General features: G+C 35.4%; 2 protein-coding genes across 5 annotated transcripts in view; one reads left to right on the top strand and one right to left on the bottom strand.

The window, feature by feature from the left end:
- The window catches only part of LOC107747863 (protein NLRC3-like), a 19725-nt gene extending 14430 nt beyond the window's left edge, over window positions 1–5295 (top strand). For all 3 annotated transcript variants that reach the window (XM_016562478.1, XM_016562479.1, XM_016562477.1), the window contains 7 exons: window positions 1833–1916; window positions 2189–2272; window positions 3035–3118; window positions 3205–3288; window positions 3836–3919; window positions 4388–4471; window positions 4718–5295. In XM_016562478.1, the coding sequence (XP_016417964.1) occupies window positions 1833–1916; window positions 2189–2272; window positions 3035–3118; window positions 3205–3288; window positions 3836–3919; window positions 4388–4471; window positions 4718–4808 (595 nt within the window). In that variant the 3' untranslated portion in view covers window positions 4809–5295. The remainder of the gene's footprint in view (window positions 1–1832; window positions 1917–2188; window positions 2273–3034; window positions 3119–3204; window positions 3289–3835; window positions 3920–4387; window positions 4472–4717) is intronic.
- Window positions 5296–5724: 429 nt separating this feature from the next.
- Window positions 5725–10842, bottom strand: part of cluap1 (clusterin associated protein 1) — a 5989-nt gene continuing 871 nt past the window's right edge. For both annotated transcript variants that reach the window (XM_016562505.1, XM_016562506.1), the window contains exons 3-12: window positions 10544–10655; window positions 10001–10085; window positions 9744–9923; window positions 9444–9623; window positions 8115–8248; window positions 7602–7743; window positions 7361–7433; window positions 7176–7286; window positions 7025–7077; window positions 5725–5952 (exon numbers count right to left, since the gene is read on the bottom strand). In XM_016562505.1, coding sequence (XP_016417991.1) covers window positions 5770–5952; window positions 7025–7077; window positions 7176–7286; window positions 7361–7433; window positions 7602–7743; window positions 8115–8248; window positions 9444–9623; window positions 9744–9923; window positions 10001–10085; window positions 10544–10655 — 1253 coding nt within the window. In that variant the 3' untranslated portion in view covers window positions 5725–5769. The remainder of the gene's footprint in view (window positions 5953–7024; window positions 7078–7175; window positions 7287–7360; window positions 7434–7601; window positions 7744–8114; window positions 8249–9443; window positions 9624–9743; window positions 9924–10000; window positions 10086–10543; window positions 10656–10842) is intronic.

Here is a 10842-nt window from a genome sequence, read left to right as displayed (position 1 = left end):
GTGTGTGTGTGTGTGTGTGTGTGTGAGAAAGAGAGAGAGACAGGGTCCTGCAAACACATACCAGCTTCATCATTGTGTCTGTCACGCGACTCTGTTCCTCTTTCGGGCTTGAACTGATGGTAAAACTAACGACATTATTAACTGTCTTGATATTTACTTTGAAAGCTTGAAGCTTGCGATTATGGTAGGAGGGGTTACATTTCCGACGCGTGCTTGTGGTGTTCGGCCAATCACAGTGCACTGGGTCAGCTGGCCAATCAGAGCAGACTGCGCTTGTCGGAAGGAGGGACTTTGTAGAAAACGAATCATTTGAGAGAGGCGGGGCATAGAGGACCTACAATAATGTACAGTATTTGAAAAATAATGTGTTTTTTGAACATTAAAGCATGTCAACATATTCTGTTACACCAAATACACAAAATAATGATCTTTAAAAAAGCATCATATGACCCCTTTAATCGATTCTCATTTTTATGGAACGATATCGATTCTTAAATCCCAAGAATCGATTAATCTAGCCTGTTTTCAGTTAATGGACGGAACATTGAAGCACACCTCCCATCCAATAAATTGCAATAAGCATTGTGCTTTGGTACTTTTAATATAAAAACAGCCCCACATTTCAAATTCTCTCCATTGTATTGCAGTATTTAAAGGGGTCATATGATGTTGCTAAAAATAACATTATGTTGTGTATTTGGTGTAATGAAATGTGTTTATGCGGTTTAAGGTTAAAAAAACACATTATTTTCCACATACTGTACATTATTGTTTCTCCTCTATGCCCCGCCTTTCTGAAACGCGTCGATTTTTACAAAGCTCATCGGTCTGAAAAGCGAGGTGTACGCTGATTGGCCAGCTATCCAGTGCGTTATGATTGGCCGAATACATCAAGCGCGTGACGAAAATGTTACGCCCCTTGCCATATTGTGATGATGCCCTGTCAGGCCGGAGCGATGATTCAAAAACATGAAAACCCATTATAAACGAGGCATTCGTTGCATCCAGTGGGGACATAATTACGGATTATAATGACTTATACTGAATTTTAACCTTCAATATTATAGTAATGTAGTACCAACTGACTCTCATGTATATTTTATAGCATTAGTTGAGATTTTTTTTTCTTGAGAAAATTTGGCATGTACTGTACCTGATATATATCCAAAATAATCGATATTGAATAGAATCGAATCGAATTGGTAATCGAATCGAATCGCAAGCTTGTGAATGAGAATCGAATCGTGAAATTTGTGTCAAAACCCAGCCCTATTTAACTTATAAATATTGTAAATGAGTCTAAATATTTATTAAGTAAAATAAAATATTTTTAGTCTGTAGTAAATATTAGCTTTATATACAACATGAAATTGTATGTAATAAATTCATCATGTATTTATTTAAAATGAATACATTTAATAATATATCAAAAGGTAATTGTAATAAATTTCATATTTCTAGTCTTTCATGCAATAATTTTTATTTATTTATTTCCTATTAAAATAAACAGAATGTAGTGTTTAATTAAATATTTAATTTTATTTAATACATAAATATTATATTTATTAATTATTTTAGCCTATAGTAATTATTATTACCTTATAAATGTATATTCGTTATATAATCAATTTTTAATTTTGAAGTGATATAATCAAATTTATACATTTTTTGAGAGTGTTTTTGTTAATCTATCAAATAATCACATTAACTTTCTTGGCACAAAACTAAAGCATTTTGTTTCACAAAGTCATAAAAAAATTTAATACTCACAACCTGAATATATTACAAACGATTTATCAGTGTTTTTATCTGTGTTTGTGTGTGTGTTTCAGTTTGACCGCTAATCTTCTTCATGATGAGGGAGTGACGGCCATCGCTGAAGCCATGAGGGTCAACAGAGCCATCACCTCCTTACAGTGAGAAAATAATATACACTCCTGAAGCCATCCCAAACATCAACACAAAACACACATATTCATAGACTGAGAAATGAACCTACAAATACATTAAGACAAAAGAGATGAGCTAATGAGAACCTTAAAGATGACTCTTGGTCAGGTAATGAAATCATCGAGGTCAGGATGTGATATCATGCTATCTATCACACTGACGTAATGTGAAGGTGTTGCTTTTAGAAATCCGTTTCACATGTAAATGACTAATATATTCCTGTGTGTGTGTATTGCAGTCTCCAGTGGAACTTCATAAAGGCTGGAGCCGCTAAAGCTTTAGCTCAGTCTCTCATGAGCAACACCTGCATTCAGCTGCTGGAGTAAGATCCTCATGCATCAAACTCTATCAGTCCTCTCCTGTGCAAAATCATCTCCACAGATCACTGACATTTTGTTGTTTTCTCATTGACACCATGTTTTTAAAAATAAAAGGTTCTTCGATGCTGCTTTGAAGCATTTTAGGATCATAAGAGCTTACACTCTTAAAAATAAAGGTTCCAAAAGGGGTTTTTACAGTGATGCCATAGAAGAACTATTGTGGGTTCTTCAAAAAGCTTTCAGTGAACAGTTCTTTTTTTCTAAAAAGTCTATAGAACCTTTTATGGAATGGAAAGATTCCATGGATGTTAAAGGTTCTTCATGGAACCAATAATTCCAATAAAGAACCTTTATTTTTAAGAGTGTTCTTTATTGGCATTTAACTTCCAGGTTTTTTTATAGTGGAAAAATGTTCTTTTAAATGTTCTTAACACTAAGAAAAAAATTGTTCCAATAAGAACTGTTCACTGAAAGATTCTTTGAGGAATCAAACATGGTTCATTATTGTGAAACCACCCTTTTGGAACCTTTATTTTCAAGAATGTACAGGTTCTTCAGATCCATGTTTTGGGTTTTTTGGAAAGCGCTACAACATAGAAGGTGTACTACAGAATGAAATGCTCTCTAATGCATTAGACTGAAAACTACTTTTGTTTGGAATGAATATTTGTTTTTAAAAAGTGCATGTCTCATTGTTAAATATACATTGTCATCTAGTGATATCTATATGATGAATGATGAGCTGTTGTGTGTTTCTCTGTCAGTCTGCAGGAGAACGCTCTGGGTGATAACGGCATCATTGCTCTGGCCTGTGCTTTGAGGTCAAACTCTTCTCTCAGTGTGCTCTAGTGAGACTCAATTCAGTTTTCTTCATTATTTCATGACTGTTTGCTAAAGCTGATTGTGTCTGATCTTGCATGTGTGTGTTGTGAAGTCTTCAGGGTGTATCAGCAGGTAAATCAGGGGCCGTTGCGCTAGCAGATGCTCTGGTGGTCAACGAAAGCCTTCATACACTAGAGTAAGTCTCTTCTGCTCACCCAGCCTGCATTTATTTAGACAAAAAAAAAAACAGTAATATTGTAAAAAAAAATTTTTTTTTTTACTGTTTTCTATTTGAAAATATTTTAAAAAGTAGTTTATTCTTGTGATGCAAAGCTGAATTTTCAGCATCATTACTCCAGTCTTCAGTGTCACGTTCTTATTATTATCATCAATATTGAAAACGGTTGTGCTGCTTCATATTTTCATGGAAACCATGATGCATCTATTTTCCATGATTTTTTGATGACGAAAAAGTTCAAAAGAACAGCATTCATTTGAAATAGAAATCTCTTGTAACATTATAAATGTCTTTACCGTCACTTTGGATCAATTTAATGCATCTTCTCTAAATAACATTATTAATTGCTTTCAAAAAAACTAAATTCTCACTGACCCCAAGCCTTTGAACAGAAAAATAATTTTTGCATACAACTAGGAAAAAAAGAAACAAATAATTGGCACAGTGTATGATAAACTCTCTTTAAAAACTCATATATTACTCAATATTTATAATTTTTGTTTAGTCTGCGTGGAAACTCCATTGGGATGGAAGGAGCGAAGGCGTTTTCCAGTGCTCTGAAGAAAAACAGGAGCTTGAGAAGTCTGAAGTATGTCTACAGAACACATTATTCTCCTATATAATCATATACTCTGATCAAAACATCAATGAGAGATGTTATTAAAGCCGTTTCATCACAAAATGGATGTGAGTTTTGCAGAAATGTGGCTGGAATCCAGTAGAGTAATCAATTTTGAACATTTGCTAAATGTATGTATAAAAAAAAATACAAGAACTATTTTCTATGTGAATATATTTTAAATATTTATCGTTGTGTGCGCAGCTGAATTTTCAGCATCATTACTCCAGTCTTCAGTGTCACATGATCCTTCAGAAATCATTCTAATATGCTGATTTGCTGCTCAAGAAACATTTCTGACTATTATCAATGTTGAAAACAGCTGTGCTGTTAATATTTTTGTGGAAACAGTCATACATTTTTTTTCAGGATTCAGTTACTAAAAGAATTTCCGTGCTCAAAACAGAACGTTAAAACGGTGTATTTGTGTGTTTGTAGTCTACAGGAGAATTCTCTGGGGATGGATGGAGCGATCTTCATCGCTACTGCGCTGAGAGGAAACCATCAGCTCACCTACATCAAGTCAGTCTGTGTGTGTGTGGGGCTATGTGTGAACCGCCGCCTGTGTGTGAGAGGTTCAACCACAGTGTGTCACGGTTGCATGGCACATGTGGTGAATGTTTAGCACTGGCTGTGGGTGTGATTCTGAACACTGATCATTTCCATTTTGCTGTGAATGGCACATTTTACCTCAGCTTGATTGATCCTCCTGAGTAAGATTCTGTGATGTGTGTCAAAGTGTGTCATGATTTCCTGTTTCTGCTTCAGTCTCCAGGGTAACGGCATCGGGGAGTCAGGGGCAAAGGTCGTCTCAGACGCCATCAAAGCTGGTGCACCAGATTGTGTGGTGGATATCTAGCACACGCACAAACTCGCCACAACGTGTTTATTTAGAGCCTTATTCATGTAAATATTTCCAAAGTTTATGTATTAAAGTTGTGTAATAATAAATGCTTATTTTATAAAACAGAACTGACAAAGATGTTGCCTTAATAAAACACATCATACAACAATTTTGCTGAACTTTCATTCAGATGAATTCAAATAACTGAGAATGTTAACGGAAATTAAACAGGCGTCTACACTTGAATACAGACGAGAAGGTATATTCATATATACTGGAAATTACATTTTGTTATTTACAGATATTTATCTTGTTTCCGTGTCATGAAAAAAAACATTTAATGTGAATTGTCACATTCAGGTCGATGCAGCAATTTACATAAGAATTGAAGTCTATTAACCTTTTTTTGGAAGCAAATGCATGACTATTTAAAGCAAGAGTTCACCCAAAATTGAAACTTTTTAAAAATTTACTCACTCTTAGGCCATCCAAGATATAGATGAGTTTGTTCGGAACAGATTTGGAGCGATTTCATTTGTTCACCAATGGATGCTCTGCAGTGAATGGGTGCCGTCAGAATGAGAGTCCAAACAGCTGATAAAAACATCACAATAATCCACATGTAATCCACAACACTCCACTCCATCAATTGTCTTGTGAAGCAAAAAACTACATGTTTGTAAGAAACAAATCCATCATTAAGGTGTTTTAACTTTGAACTGTGGCTTCCGGTTAAAATACGAGTGTTGTGGATTACTTGTGGATGTTTTTATCAGCTGTTTGGACTCTCATTCTGACGGCCCCCATTCACTGCACAGGATCCACTGGTGAGCAAGTGATGGAAGCTAAATTTCTCCACATCTCTTCCCTTGAAGAAACAAACTCAACTACATCTTGAATGGCCTGATGGTGAATAAATGATTAGCAAATTTAAATTTTTGGGTGAACTATTCCTTTAATGCATGCTGGTTGCACATTAAAAATCATTATCGCTCTCCTCAAGGATTTGTGGGTGCAGCGATCGTTTTGAGCGTCCAGGTTTGGTGGAGGAGCCCTCCAGACTGTCATTGTCTTCATCCAGGTCCTCGTTTTCCTCCTCATCTTCGTCTTCCTCACCATCTTCATCATCATCGTCTACGTCGATCTCACTATCCTCTGACTGCAAAGCAAAGCACATTGTGAATTATGGCAGAAGACACACACAGCACTCAGTGGAGGGTAACGGAAACGGGGCTCAATCAATATCCCTAATTAAGAATGATCAAAATTAATTATTGTAGAACCACCAGGTGTTCACACTTAGACACACGCATGTCAGTGTTATTGTTAACTAAAGCTAAAGCTTTTAAAATAGTTTTTCATAATTGGAGAAAAAAGCTGAATAAAAGAAAATATAAAAATGTAAATTTAGAATTAGAAATGTTGCCTTGGCAACTAATTGAAATAAAATAAGTTTAAATACTCAAATGAATAAAACTAAAATAAAAATAAAGCTAAACTGAAATATAAAACAATTTATTAAAAAATGACACACAAAAAAGCTAATAAGATAAAAGCTAATAAAAAATGTTAAAAAACACTATAATAGCATAATAATACTAAAATAACACTGACACACAGACCACCTTTCTTCTCTTTTTCTTCCGGCCGCTGCCGGATAGATAAATAATGTCATAAATAGATTTTCTTTATCAATTAACTTCTATGAACTAAATTAAATCAACATTTAGTGTGAGCATCCTTTGCATTTAACGCAGCTTTTGCCCTCGGTGCAGTTGCGCATAATTTTGCAGGTAGCTTTCTTGAAGCATCTTGGAGATGTTGGCACAGTTCTTCTGGATTGAGTCGGTCTCAGTTTGTTCTGTTTCTTCATGTCATTCCAGACAGACTGATGATGATGAGATCAGATCTCTGTGTGGAGCACTGGCTGTTATCAGACAAAAATCTCACTGGATTATTACAATTAATGGTAAAATGAATGTTTGGAAATGTAAACTGATATTTCCTACTGACACACAACAGTACTGACGCAAAACATAGAAATAACTGACTTCAAACCCTTTTTAAGCTGGTGAAAATAATACTAGTGTTCTAATAATTTTGGCCACCACTGCATGTATATATGTATGCATCATAGCAACAAACACAACATTTCTAAAAATTAATTTAAAATTAAAATATAAAAATAAAGTTATATAAAAAAAAAAAAAAAGGAAAAAGTGTGTTTTCACCTCTTCACTGTCTCCTCCCCTCATACTGCCAATGAATCGAGCGCCACCTCGACCTGCAGCGGAAACACATCAGAAACACAAATCAAGTACACTCGTATGTGTCACGTGTGTGAGCGAGGCTGCAGATATTGAGGGGCTACATGCTGATCACCTGATATCTGTGCGGGTCGTGCGTGGTGTGGTCTGGGCTGCTGCCCGTCGTCTATGTCACTGTCAGAGCCTTCATCCTCTGGTATGTCCACATCTGAGTCTTCATCTCTGGCTACAGAGGAGGAGAAATCATGAGATCCTTGACAAACGTGTTCAAATGTGTGTGTTTGAGAGTGTGTGACCAACCTCCACTCCTCATGAGCCTCTTCTCCTCCTCTTTTAATTTGTTTTGTCTCATTTTCATTGCCATCTCTGCTTCCTGGAGGATTAATAAGGGAAGCATCAGGATAGGCTTTATAAAGTTAATTTGGGTGAAATTGATAGGTTTCACTTGTTGTCTTTTTTATTTTTAGCTGGATAAATGAATGATGTGATTTATATACATGAGTACCAGAGAGAAGTTGAGATGCATCTGCACTGATTGTACCTCGAAGCGTTCTTGTTCAGCTCTGTGATAGTCATCTAGCTGCCGCTCCAGGAAGCTCAAGTTACGATATTTCTCCACGTACGTCTGGTACTGTTTCTGCAAGTCCTCCTCGATCTTCTCATATTCATCCATAAAGGCTGGACTACATAATGAAACAGAGTCAGAGATGTCAGTGTCTAAATGGTCTGTGCATTATTTCAAACTTTTTTTTTTTTTGCATCTAAAGCCAAAAGTAAAACTAAAGCCATAAAAAACATGAAACAAAATAAACATTAACATATATGCAATAATATATATATATATATCAAGTTGAAGTACTAAAATAACTCAAACTAAATAAACTTAATAAAAAGTATATCAAATATTTTAAAGAAATATTTAAAATGATAAAAACACAACAAAATTCCTAAAAGTTTAATTAAAATTAAAACAAAACCAGAAGAATATAAAAATTTTTATCTAATTCAATATTTTAACTAAATCTATAATAGTATTTCAATAATATTAGCTCACCGCACACTCTGTAGAGTTTGTAAGCGTTTCTGGTTTCTCTCCAGGTCCTGTTTCTTCTTCTCGATTTTGGCCTCCAGACTGGCCTCATCTGATGCTACGTTATTGAGCAGATCTTTTGTCATTTGGATGCTCTCCTGAACACAGACGAGCAAACACATTCAGATGCCATTCAGAGCCCAAAATAACATCACAATTCTCCAAAGACGTTCCTCCATCTCCTGTTCTTTTGCTTGGTAAATATTTCAAGCACGCTGCTCGCTGAATGCACTAAAATCATACTTTTCAAGAACTGACCTGAAACAGAATGCAACTTAAAGTTCTTGTAGCCCTCTAGAGACTTTCATAACAAACCTTCAAGAACATTTATGCAACATTTAGGGATGAATTTCCTCAGGTAATTTCTCAGTACAGGCAGTTCTTTCAGAACTTCTTTCAGTTTTAGAATACTGAAGCAGTGGTTCTCAACCAGGGAGCCTCAAGGTGAGTTATGAATAAGACAAAACAAGCATTAAAATCAGCTAAAAGATAAAAATCGTATGAAATCGTATTTCTTATTTAATGAATTCCCTCAACAAATGCGAGTTTTATTTAAGTACCAGCATTTGCAGGTGCTTGGAAAACCTTGATTTATGCAGGAATTTTAAAAATTGTGATTTTTAGACCTGAAAATGTCATGAAAATGAAGAAAATCATAAAATGTCAAGGACATTTTTATAAATAATATAAATTGTTCTAGGGCTGATGACGTCATCGTTTCAGAAAATATACGGATTCGCTGTCCACACGAAAACGCAAGGGTGGCGTTTTCAGATTTATCCACTCTGGGACCCGGTTTCAAAAAATATCGGTTTCACTCTCCCAAAACGCCGGATCCATGTGGACGAAACGCCTATACGATACAAGATTTATGCGTATACAGCTAAACGCGTTTCCGTGTGGACAGGGCTTAAAACTAATAAATTAAAATGAATAAAACCCTGTTCTTTTAACAAACTCATAAAAATGACAAAAACACAACAAAATTACTAAAGCTTTAACTACAATTAAAATGAAAACAGAAAATCTAAAAATAAAATGTATTCAAAATATCAAAATAACACGTTCCTGAAGAATGTTCAGTTACTGATACGTCTGGAACTTAATTATTTGAATTATTAATAATTATTTTACTGGATTATTTTAATACATTGCTACTCCTATATTGTTTTTGACAATGGAAGTCAAAAAGGTAAAAAAAAAAAAACACTGCACTAAAGCAATTATATCATAAAAATCCGGATCTTCTGAACCTGTGCTTGCTGGTTGACTAAGTGAGGATTTGTGTTTTACCGTGACATCTTTGACAGCCGCTCTCAGAGCTCTCTCTGTCTCAGTGATTTCCAGCGGTCGGGCTATCGCAGCCGTCCTGCTCTCTCTCAGGTCCTCTTCGTGCCCCAGCAGGTCAAACAGAGCTGCTCCCTTTGCTGTAATTTCAGATCCCAGCTGACGTGCCACCTTTAAATCAGCTATCTGCCACAAAACATCCAAAAATACAACAAAAATAATTAATTATGATGATAATAACTCATCTCAAAAAGTCTGCTCGTGATAGAACTCATGATGAAACTGTATCAATCATTTGACACTAACCTTTGACCCCAGATCAAACTTGAACTTGCTGTTTTCTTCATTGTTCTGTTCCCCATCGGTGTTCTCTTTGGTTTTCATGGCATTGTAGAGGATGCTGGTGATTTTCAGCATCTCTTTCACAGCGTAACCATCTGCCTGATACAGACGCTTGAGATTCAGCTTCACATGAGCTTTAGTCGCCTAGAGAATCACAGAGAACATGCAGTGATTTTGACATATACTTTCTTCACGCTGACATTAATAATAATATAGCTTACCATGAACTGAGCCACAGCTTTGATGAAAAACACTCTGTCTGACTCTGTGTCAACATCACTGGGAATTTCCATTTGAGGTTCATATCTAGGGGAAGATTCATATAAAATTGCATAATATTTAACATGACCAGAAGAACATTGTAGCCGGAGCTACTTCTCTCTGTATGTCTATGGCGAATCACGCAGGTACTGGGCTCCTCCGCAGCGGTTCCTACCAGAACCAGTCTAAAATAATCCGAATATAAACACTTATTATAGGTGTACCGTAGTGATTCAGGACAAGCCAAAAACACGGTTTGGAAAATGGATTCATGGTGTACTCGCTTATTATATACATTTTGTAAATTTTGAACACAAAAAAAGTTACGGACTGCAGCTTTAAGGTACATAATTATATATATATATATAAATTTAAAAAAATAAAATCATGAATTAAAACATAAAGTGCTAAACATCCATATCAGACATAGAAAACATGGTATCTCTCTGCCACCCTTGGTCTGTTTTAAAACACACATAATATAATATATTAATACATCTTACCTCTTAACAAGCCAGATGAGGATTTCAGCTACTAAAGGGAAGTTTGGAGATCTGAAGTTCTCCATGGAGATGAGACGAGGGTAGCCGAGTGCTCGCATCATCTCTGTAAAATCTACATATCCAAATCAGAACATACTGTAAGTGTTCTACTAATATTCATACACATTTTCATGCATGCATTGCATTAGCATAAGCTTACTTTTCTACTGAAATAGTATCTGATTACACAACAGCTGCTCATTTCTATGATGCTTCATGACCACATACTGAAACATGTTATATATATATATATATATATA

The sequence above is a fragment of the Sinocyclocheilus rhinocerous genome, unplaced genomic scaffold (genome assembly GCF_001515625.1).
Source record: "Sinocyclocheilus rhinocerous isolate Xijiao unplaced genomic scaffold, SAMN03320098_v1.1 scaffold799, whole genome shotgun sequence".
Taxonomy (NCBI): domain Eukaryota; kingdom Metazoa; phylum Chordata; class Actinopteri; order Cypriniformes; family Cyprinidae; genus Sinocyclocheilus; species Sinocyclocheilus rhinocerous.
The sequence above is the reverse complement of the archived record's forward strand: the minus strand, read 5'-3'. Positions and strand labels throughout refer to the sequence as shown.